This window comes from Mycena indigotica (genome assembly GCF_014461135.1).
Source record: "Mycena indigotica strain 171206Taipei chromosome Unknown Mind.scaff0006, whole genome shotgun sequence".
Classification (NCBI taxonomy): Eukaryota; Fungi; Basidiomycota; class Agaricomycetes; order Agaricales; family Mycenaceae; genus Mycena; species Mycena indigotica.
In genome coordinates, this window is record NW_023503005.1 from 2,374,067 (window position 1) to 2,388,467 (window position 14,401).

Consider the following 14,401-nt stretch of genomic DNA (forward strand, 5'->3'; position numbering starts at 1 on the left):
ACTAATGTGACGCGTGACATGATACATCTCGATTCTGAACGATGACCGACGCGTTGCGCGTTCCAGCTGAATATCGCGAGTTCGCAAAGATCGAGGACCCCGATATTATTGAGCGGCTGGAGAAATGGAAGAACAACTCTATTGAGACGCTTCAGCGGCTGCAAACGCGTGTCCAGCAAGCACAAACCTCACTGAGCATCAAAGAAACAGCAGACATCGTCGCTGCAGTGACTCCGCTCTCTGGCGCGGGCAACTGGGTGTCCGACGCATCGCATGCCTATGCTCACGGTAGACAAATTATTCGTCCATTTCCAGTGGTAACATATCTACTTTTTAGCCATTTTACAAGAGTTGAAGGTCCCGGAGCCAACACAGTCGCTAGTGGCACATATCTTGCTGCATAACGTAAAGCCTGTCTTCAGGGCGAATGCGCACCCCTCGATAAACCCGCAAACAGGGCGAAAGCTGCCAAGACCTGCTGGAGGGCCACAAGCAACACAGGACTTGTACGATTCACAGACGTGGAAAGACCATCCTGGCGTGGACCTCACGGTGCTTTGGTGTGTGCAGCATATTCCGGTAAGATTTTTTTGTTTTCACGAAATTTACTAATAAGCCGATATATAGACCAATGCATACGATGAGGTCTGGCACTTGGTTGTCCCGCCGCTGATGACGCTTCTGGACGACTACGAGGCGCAGTACAAATTGGCCGGCGTCAGAATAGCCGCCGCGATGCTTGACAGCGTACCAGGATCACTTCTGAAACGCACCGGTGTCGGCTCTCTCCTCCTCGAAGTAAGCAAATCAACTCTCTTAGTTCCAAAATAAAACAGAATCAGGCTCTCAACAGAAGCATCCTCGTACTAGACAGCCCAGAAACGCCTATCCTCCTCCCAGCTGCCGTCTCAGCATCGCTGGCACTCATTGAACTTACCACCACAGCCGGCTCTGAAGAGCGATTCGCGCAGCTCTGCGGGATATTGGGCGACAGCATTATTGGGAGCGTGTGGCCCTACTCAAGTAACCGCATCGACGCCCTTATCGCCTCAATCGACGCCCTTCCATCCATCTTCGCAGTTCTGAGTGTCGGGTGTGCGCGTTATTTCAAGGTCTCTTGCCTCAATAATGTCGAGATTTTATCATCTAAACTTGTCCAGGTTTTAATGGCCCAACTAGTCTACCCACTTGCTCCATTGGAACACCAACAGACCACAGTCGAGCTGCAAATAGCATCGCTCCGCGCGTTAACCGCGCTCTTCAGAGCGTGTCCGCAGCGTATAGCCGGCTGGAAGGGCACCATCCTGAATGGTGTCGCGCGATGCTGGGTGGACACCGTCGAAAGCCCCTCAGGTTAATCATTCTCCCTCATTTGTTGACTGATACTCAAAGCCCAACAGCAGAAAACGATCAAGTCAGGACAGAGCTGAAAACCGTCTGTCGCGACCTCGCGGCCGTCTGTCCAACTGTGCAACAGGTACACTCTATCAACATGGAGAATTGCTATTTCAACAATTTCAGGAGGAATACCCACAACTTCTGGCTCTTGACCAAACGCTATTCAGTGAATTAATACAAGACACCAAAATCTGAAGCTCAAACCCATTCAGCAAACCAGTCTGTTATATTGATGGTATAAGCTACAGTCGTCTAAGAATTGAGAAATACATGCACAGACAATTAAAGAAAATACACTAGATTACGTCGAAACCATGCCTGGGTCCTCGTCTGGTGCCCCGAAAATCTCGTCAAAAATTTCCTTGCCATCGGTGGACAGCGGCGGCAGTCGCGGCTCGTTATCTCCGCCCGCCTTGATCCGTCTGATGCGCTCGTTGTTCCATATCTGCTCCAACGTCGACGCCAGACTCCGCAGGCCAAACAGGAACCCGCGGTCGGCCTCCTCGGGGTAGTGTGGCGGAAAACGGGCGTAGATAAGCCCAGTCTCCGGGTCAACATCTGCCTGGTAGCCTTGGTTCTGCTGCGACTCGTGGGTCCGATTGTCGGTATAGGGTAACCAGTCACGGCCAGTTGTCGTATGAGCAAAGTCCACAATTCGCACATTGATTTCCCCGCGTCCCCGCCTGCTCCGCTTTCTCACGGGGCCGGCTAACAGGTCCTCGCTGTGGGTCCGGCGTAGCTGAGGCTTATCAGGACTTGGGCGCTCCAGCGACTCTCCGCGTTTGCTGACTGACGAAGGCTGCTCTTGCGTACAAGAGCGCAGGTGGTCCTGTAACTCTCGATCGCCATCATAGATAAGCAAAAGGCTACATCCATAAAAGCGATAACCTTTCAAGCGATGAAGGATGCGAGCAAGACCGTACAGCTTCTGGAGTAGGATCGGAATATGGTAGGCAAGTAAGCGCTCGCCATCGTGCAGAAAAGATGCCAAGACGTCTGCAAATTGTTCTGGGCGAACATCGCGACCCATATACTTGTCTTGTGAGACATATGCATTGGTCACGTGATTCCAGACCTAAGTTTAGCTCAGCAAACAGGGGGGAAATGCTCTCTTTGGCACTGACCTGCATACCACATACCCTGACCCCGAGACTTCTGCTCGTTGTTCGCTCACACTTCTTCCGCTGGCTCTTCTTCTTGACCGACGTCGCATCGAGACCATATTGACGTGTGCCCATTTTGAGATCCATGACACAAGGATGTTTCAGTCGTCCGGTGAGGTCCTCCATGAGGATAAAATGGTTTTGCCGGGTGACCGACGGGTCCATCTCGAGTAAAGATAATGATGGAGATTGTCTTGCCAGTGGCGGAGGAGGAGAGACACCGAGATTAAGTGAACGCGATCGACTGCGGCGTCGAGTAAATGAAGGGGAGAGATCAACATCCCGCCAGTCAGGCGAGGTCGAAGCACGGTGGTGGAAGCTTTTCATTCGAGGATGCTCGAAATCCATGTCAAAGACATCAATCATGTTTTTGCTTCGGTGCTCTTCCAACTCCAGTGCTTCCAGTTTACCAGGACTGGCGATGGTGGTCTCGCTGTGAACGCGTCGGATAGGCGGTATCGGGGGTTCAGCTGTTCGCAAGCGTTCAACCTGACTAATCAACGGTCGCATCTTGCCACTGCGTGTTCGACGAGGGCCAGGACGATAGCGTCCTCCTTCGTCAGTTTCGACATCAGCAATGTCGCCATCGTCGTCCGTGCGACTGTCTGCTGCTAATCTTCCTCCAGTTCGTCGCCGGAAGCGTCGCAACACAGTGCTGAACACGTGATCCTTCAATCGTGTATTCACTGTCGTTGACCCTAAGCCACCAAACCAAGGCGACTGAGGGAGCGGAGTCGAAGAAAACGACGGTAATATAGGCCTGTGGAGATTGTCGTCGTCTTCAGAGACATGGTTTGCGAGGAATGGGGGCGGAGCGACAGGTTTTCCTGCTAAACTCGATGGGAAAGCTCGGGTAGATTGACTGGGTGAATTGACAGGTGTTGGAGCATCCATATCGCTCGTGACGAATGGTGGATAACGTGTCAACGGGCTGGGGCGCGTCCGTGTAACATTCATCAGCGAAGGTACTCCAAGATCTGGACTCGAAACCGCGCCGCTACTCCAATGGGTCCGACGATCCATCCAAGGAAGAGTAGCATTTGACTGAGAAGAAGAGCGCCTTCGACCTCGTAACAGCCATTCAGGAATAATATGGCGATTGTGGTCTAATGCCACTTCTGGCATTTCTGCAGAATCAGTATCAGTGTCGCCATGTCCGTCTTGCTCGGCCTCTGTGATAACACCATCATCCCGATCGTTGGTAACACGACACGGAGTTGAGGTGTCATTGTTAGATGTCGGCGGAGAAGCGGGTGCTTTTGGAACCCGTCGATAGGTGACGAGCATAACACCCAGATAACGCGGAATATACCCGAGAAGGGGAGGCGCCTCTCGCTCTACAGACTCGTAAAACAGGTTCTCACGGGAGACCAGCGGCTGAACAAATGGTATTTTAATAACATTTTCCTCGAGGACCGAATACCATCACCTTGCAGACAGCCTGTTTAGTAAATTTGTAAATGGCGCTATGGCCGCCAACTTGATTCCGAAACGGCCGAAGGGGAATGTGTGGAAGTTGCTCGGTGAGATCAGCATCGAGGTCAAGCAATCCATGATATTTGGGCTTCTGTGTCGTTTCGTGTAATAATGGCGGTCGTTGAGGAGGATGGTAGTAGGATTGGGAAGGACCGGCTGAGGTTGTTGAGGTCGTGGTAGTTACGGAGGCAGTTTCCCATGCAGACTCGTCGTCAGTAGACCATGGAGAAAAACTGGATAAGTCGGTCGGCTGGGATGGGACGGTAAGTTCTGGATGAGGTGGCGACTTGGTGGGAGGCCGAGGAGGGGGGAAAGGAGCTTCGGGCGTTGGAGTATTGTTAAATGAGGCTTCACGAGGACTAGCCTCGTGTCGGAAACGGATTGAAGGGACACGGACTGAGCGTGAGGGAGAAGGTGAAGGAGGATAAGGTCGATGTGAAGGCTATAGCTCTGCTTAGTATCCACAATAAAAGTCGATATTGGCTGCTCCACGCACCTCGAAGTCAAACACCTGCTGTTCTTCTGTAGGTCTCTGTCGAGGTCGACCCCGGCTATTCTCCGGTGAATTCGAGACGTCTTCACGCCATGACATCACATCTTTCACGACCGAATCGCGAGCTGGAGAATTTGCGACGTCCTCTTGCACAACGCTCTCTCTTGTTTTAACACGGCGGAGAGCCGTCAAGCTCTTTTCCCGCCGAATCGCAGCCGCCTCTCTATCCGGCCACTCGGACCGTTTGAGGAACTCAAATTTTGCCTCGGCCACATCCTCAGCACGCTTCGACGAGCCAGCCCTCGAGCTGCCACTTTCCTTTGTCTCCTTGAATAGTTGTAGTGTCGCTGCAACCTTGCGGCGAATGCCAGCCGGGGGTGGCTGGGAAGGAAGGCGATCCGCTGAAGACGATGAACTTGAACTGGATGACGAGCGAGAGCGGGCGGAAAGAGGACGAGGGTCAAGATGACTGAGGGCAGTCATCGAGGAGGAAGTTGGTAGAGTGAGGGCCCGAGTTGCATTATTACGGGTTGCTCGGACAACCCTGCGTGGTGTAGAGCGTTCAGTGACATAGCCGTCCGAACTACTAGCTTCGCGGCGGTGGTTAGGCTTCTTGACTGATTTCGAGCGGGGGGAGGGTTGGAGGTAAAACATGTGGTGAGGATAGGGTCGAGGAAGAGCCGGAACTCGAGGGAGTCAGTGGGAAGTGGTATTGGCGTGGTTTGTGTTCCAGGTTCGATCCCATAGACGACGGTAGATGGAGGTCGTCCGAAAGCGGGAAGAGCGTCAAGTTTATCGGTTCTGATTAGGGACACGTGCGCCCCAGGCGACCACCAGAAGTCGAAAAGTTTCTTACCGCTAATATACTGCTGTCGACGCACGTTCTCTGAATACAAAATATAACCGTGGGTGTTTCCCGTCTGTAAAAAAACGCCAAATCATGACGTTACAGTCCACTACACTTATTTGCGGTATCTCCGCCTAAATCACACAGCATTGCATCACTGGGAAAACTCTCCGCGCTAGTTTAGACCAGACGTCGGCTTGTGGATGTGATGGACCCACGAATATTCGAGATTAGCCACGAAGCAAAATATGAGTCATAGCTTTCTTTGTTTTGACATGTGTGGTGCTGTTTATTTACTAAAAGCTGTGTTCCTGGGAATTGCTATATAAGCCCATCAAAAAACTCCCATACTCTTTGCATTTTTTCCAAGCACCCCCCACTATCATCACCCCTACCCCCCAAGTCTATCTCTCATTATGCAGGATTCTGAGGCAAGGATTTCAGCCTGTATATATCAAAAACTCACTAACAACCCTTTTCAGGAGAGAGATGTTGTTGTCCATAATACTGTTGATGTTGCCAGTAGTACTTTGGCCCAGAGGAATGGTGTTCATTCAGCTTCTCCCTTTTCGGCTTCCACTTTGAACCCAAGGCGAACTGGAAACATTTTCCAACAATTCGAAATCAAAAAGCATTCTGTTGAGCACTATCCATCTGAAAAGATGCATAATACACTATTGATGACCATTGCTGGTACCCTGGGTAGGAGAACTATTTGGCAGCAAACAAAGTCTAATAAAGATCTAGGCCAGACACCTCAAAGCATACTTGCTCTCAAAAATAAAAGATTGGCTGCTGCTGCCTTGTTGCAGAAATCCTCTATCAGACATACTCAAAAAGCAACTCGGAGTTTTGGCGACAATATTGCCAGTGGCAATGTCGTTGCAACCAACGGCGAGGAGGAGGAGGAGGAGTGTGACAATGACATAAGTCACAGCACCGCCTCACTTCATCAACTCCGTCTGTCACCCGGACCTTCTCCGGCCCGGAGACAATTGTCACCGGCCATCCAACAATCTCGATCTTCCCGGCCCCCGATCGCAACACTATTTTCCCCTGCCATCACGGACGAAGACAGCTCGAGTGAATACTCACTCTGGACTGGGTCCATCAGTGGTGACAGAGAGAGTCCAATCACAACCCCACCAACCTCTCCGACAATCAACTTCTCTGATGGGATTGCATTTGGACGCCGACTTTCAGACCCAGCCAGCGCATTGTTTAGCTCAAGCAATAATGCGTCTATACCACGTCGTGTCCCCGAAGAGCTGGCCCATCTGAAATATGGTCATCAGCGGAAGTTGATGCAAGGAACCAAAAACAAGCGCGGAGAATCACCCAAGTATCACACCTCTGCTGTGCTCAGTCGACAAGCCGCTTCTTCCTCGTCGAACAGCAATCCCACTTTGACAAACCGCACGAAACGTCAGCGCGAGCTGAACTCGGGCTACGAGAGACCACGGAAGAGACCCAACATCGAGCTGGTCCACACAAAGCCCGCACCAATGCTGCAAATAACGTGGGATAATGAACTGAAGCGAGCAGAACACATCCTATACGAAGGCAAACACAGCTACCAACAAATTGAAGTGTTAATGCCTCATCTGGACAACATGTGGAGGTACAAGAACATTCCCACTAGTTGGATTGAGGAACGACTTCGTCTTCGCCAAGTTGCTGGCCAGGATGAATTCAAGAATAAATTGGAGCTTCTTGAAAGATTGCTTGATGGTTTCGAGGAGATTTCGGGAGGGTTGTCTGAAGTATTCCAGGATCGAGCGAAGGAGCTTTGGAGGCGTTGGGACACGCAGCTCGGTCGGGGAGAGAGGTGAGGGAAGGAAGCAAGATGTTCATTCAAGTGCACAGCATCATTGTTCTCCATCATCACAGCGTGATCAGTATACCCTTTGAACACGTACATGATTATAATTACGCGGACTCTCGAATTAAATGAGAATCTACCCAAGAAATATAGCTATGATACGGTGGTCATCGAATCATCCAAACGTCTCCGCTTCACGTTTGGCTTCTCGTCTCCATCCGAGTCATCGATAATGACCAAAGGAGAGCCTGCTCGCCCCTCGCCTACTACAGCCACACTCTCCACTTGCTGTGGCTTAATAGGATCAGCCGGTGGTGCATTTGTCGACGACTTGGGAGTCCCGTGACCAATACCTGATTCTCGTCCTGGCCCTGGTCCTCGACCCCTTCCTCTTCCTCTGCCACGCCCTCTTGCAGCCCGTCTCTCCTTGAGTATCCGTACCATGTGACCGGCTAGAACAGCCAGGGCCTTTCGAGCACCCATAGCCTCTAATTCCTTCAGTGTGTCCGTTCCCAGTCCACTGAATACTCCAGGATCAAGAATAAGGGTTCGTTCGTGAAGAACCATATAGCCCTCCTTAGCTGAATTATTCGGATGTGAAGGAGAATAATCCGGATGTGTTGGTGGTATTGGCCCTAGAATGATCGGAATCGATACATCTGGTTGGCTCGCGGCAGGTGCTGCGACAGGTTGTTGAGGCACAGATATTAGCTGGGGTGTCACAGGTTTCGGCGGCAAAGACGGTGTGGGTTTATTCGCAGTCGGTTGCAGCTGGCGGGATGGAGGGACAGTCGAAAGTGATGTATATGCAAATACGCCAGAGGGCGGTGGCGGTCCGGTGACTGGCTTAAGTGCTGGGGCTGCGGAAGGGTGGGGTGGTAGAGCTGGTATGATGGGAGCCACTCGGGAATGGACGGGAGGATTCGGGACTGGAGGGATTCCGGTCGATGTCGAAGACGATTGAGCGGGCTTCTCACTTTCCACGGCCTTATCATTATTTCCGCTGTTGCTTGCTTTCCCTCCAGAAGTCGCTTTGCTAACGCTTGCCGCTACTGGCGCCACAGAAAAGCCCTCTTCATCAAGTGCCCAAAAGAAACCCCTTCCTCTCAGAGAATCGCCACACTTCTCCATCTTCTTGAATCGCTTGTCGGAAGTTAAGGAGAAACGAACGGATGCCTACAGTCGTGTTTAGCTAAGAATTAGACAGCGAAATAATCGTACCATCCACTGCTCATCAGTGTGTTTGTAGTACTCATAGCGGCTTGATATCCATGCACAAATCTCCTGCAATGTTGATTTGGCGCCAATACCTCGGAGAGCATCCTCGGCAAGCTGCGGAAGCGGAATGAGGGGTTTTCCGGAGGTCTTGGCTGAGATAATCTTCGATTTGGGCGTGGAATGTGCATCACTCTTTTTCCGTTTCTTAGAGTTCTTAGATAACTGAGGGTCCGGTAGTGGGGGTGCGGGTTTCAACTCCTTTGGAGGTGGCGAGTGGGATTGCGGTGTAGAGGGGGGCGATATGGAGGTGATATCTACAGACGGGGAGCGAAGTCTGAGATTGGAGGAATGCGAGCTTGGTGAAGGTGTGTCTTCCGGTGGGGCTGGTGGTGGCAGGACAAAATGGAACGTTCTCGAGGCAATTTGAATTTGAGAGCTAAGCGATATGAGTTGCGAAACAGAATTTAGCAAGACGCAAATGACGCACCGCTCGCCAAGTGGAGTTCGTGACCCTCTAGCAGACCAAACCCCGTCAACCCATGCGCCATTGCGACCAACGACAACGAGCATGAAGCGGTCTTGGTCCTCGTCATATTCTATCTTGGCGTGAAGGCGAGAAACGCTCTTGAGTGCCCCCAGGTCTACATCAACTTGGGTTGGGTCGGGAGCGGATGAGGTAGCGGCAGCATTCGGATTGGGAAGACAGCGGCGTCCGATAGTAACAGATAGAGTGCGAACATAGAAAGTTACGGTCGGAAACACTAGAGAGTAGTATGCAGAGATCTTCTCTGGGCCAGACGACGTCGACATGGTGGTCGTTCGCGGTCAGACTCTGTGACGTGTCACATGCCGAACGCCGAGCCGGCGCGTCAGTCTAAGGCTTGACACTAACCACCACTAGCAAGCATGTCTTCAATCACAGAAGTAGTCGAACAAGAAATAGAGAAGACAGCAGATGAACTAGCCCAGCAAGACGCGGACTCTACAGACTCCCAGATTCGCTATGCTGCTTATGGTGCTCGATTGAGAACGGCATTGCGGGCCAGCTCACGATATATAGCTTACACTTCGTGAGTTCGCGTTGTGGTCTTATGTTTCTACCTACAAAATGTCAGTGATGTTGGAGAAGCTTTTCGCCCTCTAGTCCCTCCAGCCGTCGTAACGGCATGCTATGGCATCTCTTGGTTATATCGTCAGTCTCCCCATCGCCATTGTTGCACCATCTAATTAGTGGGTGCAGTTCTGGGAGATGTTGGATTTCACAGCTACAAGACTCACCGAAATGGCCCTTCCGCTCTTGAAGCTGCCACTTTTACCGAATCGACACGGATTGCGTTTGCCGCTGCAGAACGCGCCACCTTCCAATCCATCGCTTCTATGGCCCTTCCTGCGTTCACCATCCATACCGCAGTCAAACAGGCCAAGAAGGTGTTTGACAAGTCACCCAACCCCCGACTGCGCGCTTGGGGACCGACAACAAGCGGCTTAGCGATCGTAAAAGAACATTCGTTGCACTTGTCTTTGCCTCTTAACTTGCTCCTAGGTTCCTATTCTTCCCTACCTGTTCGATCACCCAGTAGAACATGTCACTGAACGTGTCTTTGGATGGCTGAAGGTCAAGATCGCCCAACAACAACAATCAAGCACTCCAAAAGACGAGCTATGATATAATGTAGATTGATTAGACCCACAACTCTAGCTACAAGCACAACTGCATAGATGTCAAACACTTCCTCACCATCCACGGCCACGCCCTCGAGAACTATTATTATACCCTCCCCGCGGTTGGTTGTAATTGGCAGGAGGAGGCTGACCTAAGCCGTATCCACCATACCCTCCATAATTACCGGGCGGTGGTGGGGGAGGCTGTTGATAATTCGAGCCATACCCGCCGTAGTTGCTACCATAGCTGCTGGGAGGACCGCCATAGCCACCTCCGCCGTAGCCATTGCCATATGAATTGTAGTTTTGTTGAGGGGGCGGTGGCCCACCATAACCACGGTAATTATTCTGGGGTGGTTGACCGTACTGTGGTGCTGGTCTCGGGGGGTAGTTCGGTTGGGACTGTTGGTATGGATGGTTATTCTGTGGAGGTCTATTATTATATGCAGGCCCTCGGTCAAAGCCTCGTCTGTCATCGCGAGGTGCTGAATTCGGGCGAGAATGGAACATATCGTTCCTTCCGCGATCAAACCTTGCTCCATTATTTCCATTTCTGTCACCTCCCCCCCCCCCCACGATGACCACCGCGACCCCGTCCACCCCGTCTCACTGTTTCCAAGTCTCCTGCATTCAACGTACGAGGCGGTGCACGAGCGCGGGGGAGCAGCATAGAACGATGTGGTGTGTGTTGTTTCGGGAAAAAATAGTACACCGATAGCGATTGGTCATTCTTCACATCTGGCATCAACTCCGACAAAGAAGAGGGGTATGTCGAGCCAGGTATACAGTCAGGATTGGGAGCGACACTGCCGCTCATACCATAGCTGAGCTTCGTGTCGAGTGGTAAGGGCTAAACGGAACAAGTTTAATTCAAAACATCGTTCTGTGAAATGAACACGACATACGTCCTGTTTCTTGCGCTTCCCATAAAGCTGCTCGTAGAAAGGGTAGACGGGGTGGTCGTTGGACGCAAATATCACGTTATTTCCCCATGTGTTGCGCTTTCGCTCCTCGGGAGTCAGATAAATGGAATACGGCGGGTCATGAGCACCAGGCGCAGGCATATCTGGAGGCAAATGGAGAGCCGGACGATCTTCTTCCGCCAGAAAATCGAAAGGTTTTGCCATGTTCTCCAGGAGAGCACCCTCGTCAATGAATGGCAATAGCGCAACACCTTGCCACGCCATCCTCTTGCCATTCATATCGATCTGAAACTCCTCGGGGTAGAAATCGACAGATGGAACGTTTTCCTTGTTTGAGCCTCCCCTCAGCGGCGAAAGTGGGTTGGTCATCAACTCATGGAAAACAGCGGGTATTTGTTTACGACTATATTCTGGTCAATAGTTTCCTCTGCGTCTAACGGAGGCTTACCTGGCAGCAGGGAAGACGCCCATAAGCTGCTCGAAAGGCTTGAAGGGACGACCGATGTTGAAGCTAATTCCCATATCTTTGACATCGACGAAATCGGCCGCGAATGGGGCAAAATGATAGGGATAAAACCATTGCCAGGACGGAGTCTTGTTGATAATGAGAGAGCGGTGCAGTTGAAAACGAAGCGAAACTTACGCCCTGATAATAATAGTGGAGCACCCAGCACAGTCCCTCGATGTAAGCTTTCGTAATCCTGTGTTTTTCAAGTAAGCATACGATCAACCAAGACAGCCACCGATTATACCTTGTCTTTAGATTGGGATCCCCAACGTCATCTGGGAATTTTTGGGCATAATATCTTTCACGGTAACCTGGTTCCCAAAGTCTGCGAAATGTCTCAGTCTAAGTTCCAGGAATGACTGCAGAAATCTACTTGACGGTGTCTTCTTGATCGACAGTGCCATCCGCATTGACTTTCAGTTTGACGGACGTATTGGCAGGGACGTCACCGTCGTCATCTTCAGCAGCAAAAGTGTCCTCTACAGTCTCTTCTTCTTGCTCGACATCAGCTAGTTTGCGTTTTGGCCCACTATTAGGGGAGGCGTCGCCATTCATGGGTACATCGCTATCGGCCAAGTTATTGTCCAAGCTCGGCTCATCTATCATTTCGGTCATGGTTGACTCAGTGGCGACATGAGTCTCGACTGTTGTTGGAGAGCGAACAGTCCCAAGGCCGGGAACCCCTTCATCTTCGGGCTCAGTTGTGGAAGGAGGTGGGGGGATAGGAATGGGAATAGGAATGGGAATGGGACTGAGATCTGTGACAGGTTTTGGAGGCAGAGACAGATTAGGCTTGACAGGCACTGCTCCAGCGAGCTCGGCCTTAAGCATCTCAGCAGCACTCATATTAGCCATTCGAATGGCACGACGATTGGCGACAACATCATGGTTAGACCCCGCAAGGGCTTGGGCAGCAATAGGAGCATTTTGGGCGACAGTCTGAGTTGTGGCCGGGGCACCAAAGCCCATCGTATCGGCATTCGCAGCAAAATTAGGGCGAGCAGGCAGAGGATGATGAACAGGAGTAGGGGCAGTGGGTAGAGCAGTGAGGGACAATGAAGATGATGGCTTGATTCTCTTTCGACTATCTGCTTCCAACTTACGTCGCTTTGCATTTTCGTCTTGACGAGTCTCGGCTATAGGAACATCTTAGCAAAAAAAAAAATGCGGAAACAAGACCACTCACTTTCACGCCTCCGCCGGAAGATGTCATCTTCCCTTTGAGCAAGTCCTTCGAGAATGATTTGCGCGCGATCCAAAACCATATGCCCATGGTTGGTGATATAGCCGCCCATTCTAGGAAGTTCTTGCTTCCAAATCCTCAAAAGCGTGTCAATGGCGCCTTCACGAATCTCAAGAGAAGGGAGATGGGGGAGGAAGTCGTTGCCGACAAAGAATATGAGTAAGACCCAATCATCAACAGCTTGTTCGAAGTTAAAAGGGAAATAGATTTCTGGGACGTCCAGTTCAACTTCAAGATACTCTCGCAGAATAGCAATGTCGAGGAAAATAAATGGTTTTTTTGCGTCGGGGGTCTTCTTTATTTGCTCTACGGGCTCAGGGGCAGTACAGTTCGCTGCATAGTGTCCCTCTTGCCCACATTTGCGACAGGCCGTGCTGTTAGCGTCCGCGAATACGTCCTCACGCAACACCCAAAAGTTCGGCTCGTGGGTGGCTATGCCGAGCATGATAAGATCCGCATCCTAGTCTCGTGCATTAATATGAATGCTGGGAAAGTCAGTGAGCCACATACCAGTCCATATATAACGTGCTTTGTGTTGGGGTTGTAGTCAGGATTGATGCGTTGCCGTCGGATGAAGTCCATGATTTTGTGTTCTCCTTCTCCAGGTACTCCTGCGTCGGAAATTAAAACTTGAATCTAAGGAAAAGTCAGTCTACTGAAACGGTCAGACTAGTCCAACTTGCATTTTTCCAACCTGGGTCTGTATTCAGTTTATGAACCACCCAATAGCGCAAAGAGGCAGCCAAAAGGTCCATGAACGGTGTGCCAGGCGTGATAGCATTGGTATCCCAGCCTTGCTTTTCGTTGAAGTCGGTTATTTCCTTGCCCATTTCTGTGTGGAAGGTTATGCGAGTAGCAGAAAACCGATTTATGGCGCGCCTTTCCACAGCAGAATGGACTCCTGGCGCGCAATCTCCTTGTCTTTTGCATCTTGGGCAGCTCGGAAACGACGCGAGCGTTGTTGGTTCATTTTGGCTCGAGGAGCGACACCGTCTGAGGGAAATCAATGGGACGTGTCAGTCGATGAATGAGAAGACGCACCAATGGCCATGAAAAGCAGTTTCCGAGGCCGAACCATATTGACAACACGCTCAGTGTACTTGAAAATTTCAATCATCATCTCTTGTTCAGTTTCGGGAGCCGGCTGCAGTCAAGAGTCAGATAGCCTCGCAAAGCAGAACGTCGCCAACGCACTCTCCCTTCCGGGTGTGTACAAGGGTGGACCTGAGAGAGAGAGAGAGAGATTAGAAAATGTTGATTTTGATAAGAGGAGAAACCAACTCACAATACCGTTCATGTCGAGATATAAGTTATCGAATTCCTTTCCGTTTGGGTTGTTCATAGACATATTAACGGGTATGCTGGTGATAGCGCCATCCTCGCCGGGAACTTCAATTTCCTCCTCTTCGACAACGGGATAGACTGAACAAGTTCAAGAATGTGACGAAAACAGTTGCAACGCAGGACGCACTGATTTTAGGGTACTTTTTGCTGAGCCAGCGGAAAAGCGCTGGGACACCCTGAAAATAGCATGAGAGAAGACACCATAGAATGTTGAAGCGCACCATAGTTCGCTCTGGGTGGAGTCGTGAGTAGTCGTGGACAACAAGATGAATGTGTCACGCCAAACTGTCACGAAATTCGACTC

At 50.9% G+C, this 14,401-nt stretch overlaps 4 protein-coding genes across 4 annotated transcripts; 1 reads left to right on the forward strand and 3 right to left on the reverse strand.

Moving 5' to 3' along the window:
• Window positions 1–41: 41 nt before the first annotated feature.
• Window positions 42–1,593, forward strand: MIND_00717000 (uncharacterized protein; the record flags this gene model as incomplete). The annotated part of the gene is made up of 7 exons (XM_037363872.1): window positions 42–288; window positions 338–579; window positions 628–798; window positions 843–1,112; window positions 1,161–1,353; window positions 1,401–1,477; window positions 1,522–1,593. The coding sequence occupies 7 exons, from the start codon at window positions 42–44 to the stop codon at window positions 1,591–1,593; spliced, it is 1,272 nt and encodes a 423-aa protein (XP_037219516.1).
• A 106-nt stretch (window positions 1,594–1,699) lies between these two features.
• On the reverse strand, window positions 1,700–5,184 carry MIND_00717100 (Kinase; the record flags this gene model as incomplete). The annotated part of the gene is made up of 4 exons (XM_037363873.1): window positions 1,700–2,473; window positions 2,523–3,938; window positions 3,991–4,479; window positions 4,534–5,184. The coding sequence occupies 4 exons, from the start codon at window positions 5,182–5,184 to the stop codon at window positions 1,700–1,702; spliced, it is 3,330 nt and encodes a 1,109-aa protein (XP_037219517.1).
• Window positions 5,185–7,352: 2,168 nt separating this feature from the next.
• MIND_00717200 (uncharacterized protein) lies at window positions 7,353–9,227 on the reverse strand (the record flags this gene model as incomplete). Its single annotated transcript, XM_037363874.1, has 3 exons — window positions 7,353–8,375; window positions 8,421–8,853; window positions 8,905–9,227. The coding sequence occupies 3 exons, from the start codon at window positions 9,225–9,227 to the stop codon at window positions 7,353–7,355; spliced, it is 1,779 nt and encodes a 592-aa protein (XP_037219518.1).
• A 924-nt stretch (window positions 9,228–10,151) lies between these two features.
• On the reverse strand, window positions 10,152–14,354 carry MIND_00717400 (5'-3' exoribonuclease; the record flags this gene model as incomplete). The annotated part of the gene is made up of 16 exons (XM_037363875.1): window positions 14,319–14,354; window positions 14,225–14,273; window positions 14,039–14,175; window positions 13,948–13,977; window positions 13,795–13,897; window positions 13,633–13,746; window positions 13,437–13,585; window positions 13,264–13,389; window positions 12,697–13,213; window positions 11,884–12,646; window positions 11,755–11,835; window positions 11,646–11,703; window positions 11,451–11,596; window positions 10,985–11,405; window positions 10,690–10,929; window positions 10,152–10,502 (listed from the first exon to the last, which is right to left on the reverse strand). The coding sequence occupies exons 1-16, from the start codon at window positions 14,319–14,321 to the stop codon at window positions 10,152–10,154; spliced, it is 3,288 nt and encodes a 1,095-aa protein (XP_037219519.1). The 5' UTR covers window positions 14,322–14,354.
• Window positions 14,355–14,401: the final 47 nt, after the last annotated feature.